Source organism: Entamoeba histolytica, genomic scaffold, assembly GCF_000208925.1.
Source record: "Entamoeba histolytica HM-1:IMSS scf_1104750519211 genomic scaffold, whole genome shotgun sequence".
NCBI lineage: Eukaryota > Evosea > Mastigamoebida > Endamoebidae > Entamoeba > Entamoeba histolytica.
The window spans coordinates 1-6553 of record NW_001914906.1 but is presented as its reverse complement, the minus strand read 5'-3'; the positions used below and the strand labels follow the sequence as shown (position 1 = coordinate 6553).

The window sequence follows — 6553 nt, the reverse complement described above, 5'->3', positions numbered from 1 at the left end:
TTGCTTAGAATTTTTTTCATTCATCTCATTTTAGCTATAGTAATGAAAGGATTTGGTCTTCAAGTATATTTTTTCCAAACAGTAATTTGTTCATTAGTTGTTATTAATTTCATGTATTACAGATATAGTATGAGTGGAAATGTTATTACTCTTAATACTTTTATTCAAGAAATTTTTACATTGAAAGGAAAATGGATTTCAACACTTATAAAAGCAGGAATGGGGTTTTTAAGTATTTTCTGTCTTCGAGTTATTTTATATTATTGTCATATTGACACTTCTAATTTATTTAGTAATTTTTACACTGATGGAGAGTTAGATATTCCTGTTGTTCTTGACAATCTTTTTTTCTCTGTTATAACGGAAGAAATTGCTTTAAGACGAAGTATGCTTAACACAATTAAAACTTATACTCCAACATCTAAAAACTATCTCTTTATCATATCAGGAATTTGGTTTGGTCTAATTCATTTTGTTAATATCGGCACTTCTTCATTTACTGTTACTTATGTTTTATTCCAAATGTCTTATGGTATGGTTATCGGTTATACTTTCGGTATCTTCACTGAATATCTTGGTATTTTCCCATCTATCATTCTTCATTCAATGAATAACGCTTGTGCTATTTTTATTCCTTTTGTTTTCTCACCTTTCCTTCTTCTTTATTCAATTTTATCCGCTTTATTATTGATTTATTTATCTCACAAATTACTGATATCTCTTTCTCTTTAATTAATTTGTTCTTCTTATTTTCTTGTTTAATAAATAAAAACTGAACATAAAAAAAATTACTGAGGTTTGACTCTCATATTTATACAATTAGTTTTGATGATTAGGCTCTTTGTCTATAATAACTTTATATAACTTGGTTTATGATGTGGAAAAACCACTGATAAGATTTAAACTGAATGGAAAAAATAATTTCTATAAAAAAATTGATAGTTTAATGTTAGTACTTCCTACTAAATTACCTAAAAAGTATAAATCAAAACATTTTTATCAGTTGTTACAAACGTCATATCATCGGTTATTTGTTTTTTTTTTTAAATTCAAAGTTGAATAGTATGAATGAAATAAGACAAGTTAGTATTATTGAAACTCTTATTATCATATGTCATACTAATGTTAAAACCAACTCGTTAAGAGAGTATTTACTTAAGAATATTATGTTTTTATTATTTATTTGTGAGTAATATACGATCAATTAAGGAATAAAACGCAACAGAATTTCAAAGATAAAGTATTAGTTTTAGTTGGTTTTGTTAAGTCACTTTCAACTTCACAATAGAAGTTATCAATCTGATTGTTATATTTTAATTAATGGAATTAAACTCAGATATGTCTTCCAACAACAGTTCCAATAAAAGAACAACAAATTGTTATCACTAAAGTATTTTGAAATAGTGAGAAGAATATCATTCCACATTACTATCATTTTTTTTCATTTCTAGAAGAATAGTCCTGAATTTATTATGACTGGATATATGTTTGTTTACAATTAATAAAATGAATAAATGTCTAGTTTACTTCTGATGTAAGATTAGTACTGTTGTTTAGGATAGTATTTATGTTTATATTGACTGTTAATTGATGATAAATGAAATTCATATTATTCTATCAAGTGTCTAACTCTTCAATCAATTTCAGAATGTTAAATAATCAATGAAATAAAAACTAATGTTTTTGGTATTTCTATGAGATTTTAGTTTACCAAACAAGAACATGTAATAATTGTTGATTATTTTGATACAACATATTCAAAAAAAATGGTTTATTACAACCAATTTACATTTAGTGATAAAATTTTTTTAATTAACATTATGACACATTAACTGCTTAAAGATTGGATTGGTATTTTCACACTACCTGATTCTCTCACATAACAATTTATTAATTTTAAATTTTTGAGAGTGTTAAGATTAATATAAGAAGGAAAACAAAAAAAAAAAATACAAAATGTCTTATGAAAGATATGATAAACACAATAGGTAATATAATACAAAGATAAACATTATTTTTAATAGAAAAACATTGAAATTATTAAACCTGATTTAAAAGTTATGAATAACACAAAAAAAAATAGATTTAAAATTATGTGAATTATTCAATACTTTAAAATAATTTATTTATCAAAAAATTCAAATTATTTGAATTATCTAAACTTTGAAAAGAAAATAAATAAAACAACAATGAACAATTTTCTTTCTTATTATAATGAAATAGATTGAGTAATAGCAAATTTATTTACTTCCTTTAATAGGTTAAAATATAAAGGAAAAAAAGAGAAAAATCAACTTCAAAAGAAAAAGTAATAATCTAATTTTATATGAAAAATGATGTTTGGAAATATAATAAAAGATTATTTCTTTTATAAGTATAGAATTATTTATTAAATAAAAAAACAATTTGTAAGAAATGGTTTTTTTAATGATGCTTCATTTTTAATTATATCTACTAAAATAATTCATGAAACGTAAAAAATTTATCTCTTAGAAGAATTGCCACGTCAAGTTTGATGAATAAGGATTTTAAGACTTATCTGAATAAATGGATGTCATGTGCAGCAAGGAAGTAAAACAACACAAAAAAAAGAGTGGTGAAGATCAAACAATCAGTGATGATGTGAGACATAAACAAAAACATGAAGAAAATGTTTTTGGACAATGGGGGTTTTTGATTTATTACATTTTATTAAAAGGTGGAAGTGTTACTATTAAGCCATTCGTCAAAAAAACAGATATTGACAAAAGAAATCAAATAGACTTTTGTTCGGTAGAGGTTAATGGAAAAATTTTGTCTGCAGAAGAAATTCAAAAACAAGTAATCCCAATGATAGATAAATCAATTAATCACAAATATTTTAGAAGGACTTTACGTAAGTATATTCATGATAATATTATGAATGAGGTTGTAGAGTGGTGTAAAGAAGAGGCTAAAAAAGAAAAAATTTATATATTAACAAAGTCATCAAAAAAAGCAAAGAATGAAAATAAACCACCTAATACTATAATTAATAGTGTCAATATTAATGGTAAAAATTATAATAGACGTTTTATTACAACAAATTGTGGAAACTGGTTAAAAGAAGTTCTTAAATGTTTGATTCCAAACCCACCACCTAAAACGCACACAATAATAATTTCACAAAAAACTGTTCCTCCTAATATAATTATGAATGGCATGGGTCTTGAAAACTTAATAACTAAAACTCCAACAATAACCCAAATTAATGGGTATGCAGGATATTATGACGCATGTGGAGAATTACGTTTGTGGAATTGTCAACTGTATCTACCATTTCCTATAGAAGATAAGTTGAACCCAATTGATCCAAAAAGTTCAGATAGTCAAACTAATTTATAATATAAGTCAATAATATTTGTTTAAATATTTTTGATAATGTTAGTTGTTCTGGTTTGAAGACGTCACGTTATAAACACACACAAATATTAATACAAAATCAAATAATGAAATATATCAAATAGTATGAAAGAATAATAACAAAAGAAAAAGATATAAATGAAGGTATTAATAATAAATGAAATTATAAATAATAATATAATAATAATGAAATATTCATTCATAAAATAAGAAATAAAGAAATGATATTTAAATGATAATAACTAAAATGATGAAAAATAAAAAGAAGAATGAAAAAACAATAAAACAAAAAGAAATGATTTATTCACAAAACAAGAATAAAGTCTAAATAATAAATAAAACATATAAAATTATTTATTTTAATGATGTATGATGTAATTAATATCCATTAATGAATAAATGACAATTTTATTAGCATTTATATTTTTAATTTTTATCATAATATTAAAAAAGAAAGAAAGATAAAAGGAATAATAAAATTAATTGTCAATTGTATTTTGTATTTTACTTACTTTAAACACAAAGTTTCAATATTGGAGGGATTGATAAGAAAATATACATGAAATAATCAATATAAATAAAATATGAAACAGTGTTACAATATAAAGACATTACAATGATATTGAACAAACAAATAATGCATAAAAGTGAATGACAATATCACAAAATACCAGATATATATGTATTAGATAAAAAGAATAAAACTGGTCTAATATTTGATATGACTATTGTGGCTGATCACAATATTAATGGAGAATATTGGAAGAAAAGAAATAAGTATAAAGAATTAAAGAATATGCTAATGAAAATAGAAAAAATAAAAGATGTCAAAATAAATCCAGTAGTAATTTCAATAAATGGATTAATAAATAATTCAAGTAATAGATTAATTAAAGAATTAAAAATTGAAATTGACATCGAGAAAGAAGTTAAAAACCATATCATAAAAAACATGATGGATGTCATGGAATATTGCTTCAACCACAACCAAACATACTCTGTAAAAATACTAGAAGAAGACGAAGGGATGTGATTAGTCTCTGATGAATAAAGAAACTAATAGAAATTAATTCTATTATTATTTAATTACTTATTATTATTGATTGCTTAAATACATAGTTTCATTTATACAAAATGTTTTATTGAAGATATTAACAATTAAATTAAGATATTATCTTAAATAAATACTTAACTAAAAAAGCGTTCAAAATATAATACTTTATATTATTCAATTTGTATTTCTATATAAAATTATAGGAATTTAAACAAATTAATTATTTACCAATAAAACATTTCAAAATATATTTTTATCATTTATTGAAATAAACATCATTATATTATTTTACTATTATTATAAAATTGTAGAAGTAAGCGATGGTGAGGTTATTGCCAAAAAACAAAACCATTTACCAACTTAACTTCAAAAAAGAAAAAGAATAGATAAAACAGTCATTCATATCTAATGATTTCTTGGTCCTTTGTTTCCTCCAAAACCACCTCTGTTTCCTCCAAAGCTTCCTTTATTTCCTCCACGTGCACCTCTATTATTAAATCCTCCGCGAGATCCACCTCTATTTCCTCCACGAGATCCTCTATTATTAGCTCCTCCTTTTGCTCCACCCTTAGCACCTCCACGTTTAACTGGTGCTGGTGGATTCTTCAAACGATCAACAGAGAAAAGTTTATCAGTATACAAGTAAATTTGATCATCAACATTATATGAATCAGGTTTAACTCCTTCAACTGGAACAACACTGAAGTAATAATCATTTAATGGTCCAAATACTTCTCCAACTTTTCCTACTTCAGCTTTCTTTTCGTTGTAGACAATAGCATTAAAGGCTGGGTATTGTGTAGTTGATGTTGCTTTAAAAACCATAACAGTTTCAGCAGCATGTAAGAATTTACCATAAGGAACAAGCTCTCCACTTGGTTGTTGATCACGTCCACCGAAAGAAGCTCTTCCTCTTCCTCTATTTCCACCTCGTCCACCTCTAAATGACATTGTCTTCTAAATTTATAAAAAATTGGAGATCTCTTTTAAAAAACCCTAATTATATATTTTATTATAAATAAATTAAAATTAATTATATTAAAAAAAACAAAATATTTAAAATTATCTAAGTAAGAATGAATCATTCTTTTGTGTTTAAGAAAAGTGTTACTCAATATTAAAAAAATGGTATGAATAAAAATTAATATCCATGATAAAGAAATATCTACTGAAAACATTCCTATACATTTATAATAAAAAGAAACCATTATTGCAAGAAGCATTAAAGTTGGATATAAAGAAGTTTGACAATAGAAGATTTTTAAATAAGGATTAACAAATAATGCAAAGAATGGAATAACCAATATAATAAAAGTTGGTAGTAATAATTCTTTATCAATTAACAAAAACAATAATTGAACTACAAGAATAATCAAAAAACACACAATTTCATATCGTTTAATATTATTAATTGCTCTAACCAATATTTGGTTTCTAGATGGTATATGATAATTCGTAGGCAATACCTCTTCAAGTAATGTTGTTAGTTCATTGATTTTATTCATTACTAATAAGTCACTCCAATGAAGATCTAAATAAAACAACGTTCTTCTCTTGATTTTGTTATTTTAAAATTATATTATAATTATATTATATTTTTATAACTGTCCTTATTAATTCAATAACATATTCGTCCCTTTATATTTATTAATCCTTCATTTCTTCTAGAGTGACATACAACCTATCTTTGGAGTTTCAACAATGTATTTTGCCTTTCTTAAATATTTTCTTATCTCCAAATCCATTTTATCTAGGTCAGTGACTTTCCAATTTACAGCTGATGCTGAATATCTGAAGATGGGTACGAAAATTAGCAAAGAAAAATGAATCTAAATAATTTACAAAAAAGAAAAAAGATGCAAAATAATTTGCATCCATAGAATTTTCCATTTATTATATTATGCTCCTAAAATAAATAAAAAGTATGATAAATACAGGAATTGTAAATATTTATGTTTATATTTTATAATCATTTGTATTCATTTTGTATGAAATATTAATGAAATAGATTATTTGATGAATCATATTTAATTATTTTTATTATTTATATTCTTTTATTATTATGTTATTTATCTATCGTATTTTTATATACTTATTTCTCTGTTTATATTATTTATA

The 6553-nt window shown here is 23.7% G+C and overlaps 4 protein-coding genes across 4 annotated transcripts in view, besides 2 other annotated features; 3 read left to right on the top strand and 1 right to left on the bottom strand.

Moving 5' to 3' along the window:
- Nucleotides 1–8, top strand: part of EHI_194070 (26S protease regulatory subunit S10B, putative) — a gene marked incomplete at both ends in the record, with an annotated part of 744 nt that extends 736 nt beyond the window's left edge. Inside the window, one exon of the mRNA XM_001913594.1 lies at nucleotides 1–8. This exon is cut by the window's left edge and continues 736 nt beyond it. Within this exon, the coding sequence (XP_001913629.1) occupies nucleotides 1–8 (8 nt within the window).
- Nucleotides 9–42: 34 nt separating this feature from the next.
- EHI_194060 (CAAX amino terminal protease family) lies at nucleotides 43–732 on the top strand (the record flags this gene model as incomplete). Its single annotated transcript, XM_649631.2, has 1 exon — nucleotides 43–732. One exon carries the CDS (start codon nucleotides 43–45, stop codon nucleotides 730–732), a length of 690 nt encoding a protein of 229 aa, XP_654723.2.
- A 1815-nt stretch (nucleotides 733–2547) lies between these two features.
- EHI_194050 (uncharacterized protein) lies at nucleotides 2548–3363 on the top strand (the record flags this gene model as incomplete). The annotated part of the gene is made up of 1 exon (XM_649632.1): nucleotides 2548–3363. The coding sequence occupies one exon, from the start codon at nucleotides 2548–2550 to the stop codon at nucleotides 3361–3363; it is 816 nt and encodes a 271-aa protein (XP_654724.1).
- A 558-nt stretch (nucleotides 3364–3921) lies between these two features.
- Nucleotides 3922–4473: a repeat region.
- Nucleotides 4474–4690: 217 nt separating this feature from the next.
- Nucleotides 4691–5400, bottom strand: EHI_194040 (snoRNP protein gar1, putative). The gene has a single exon (XM_649633.2). The coding sequence runs from the start codon at nucleotides 5384–5386 to the stop codon at nucleotides 4841–4843; it is 546 nt and encodes a 181-aa protein (XP_654725.2). The 5' UTR covers nucleotides 5387–5400; the 3' UTR covers nucleotides 4691–4840.
- A 635-nt stretch (nucleotides 5401–6035) lies between these two features.
- Nucleotides 6036–6237: a repeat region.
- Between the last annotated feature and the right edge of the window lie 316 nt (nucleotides 6238–6553).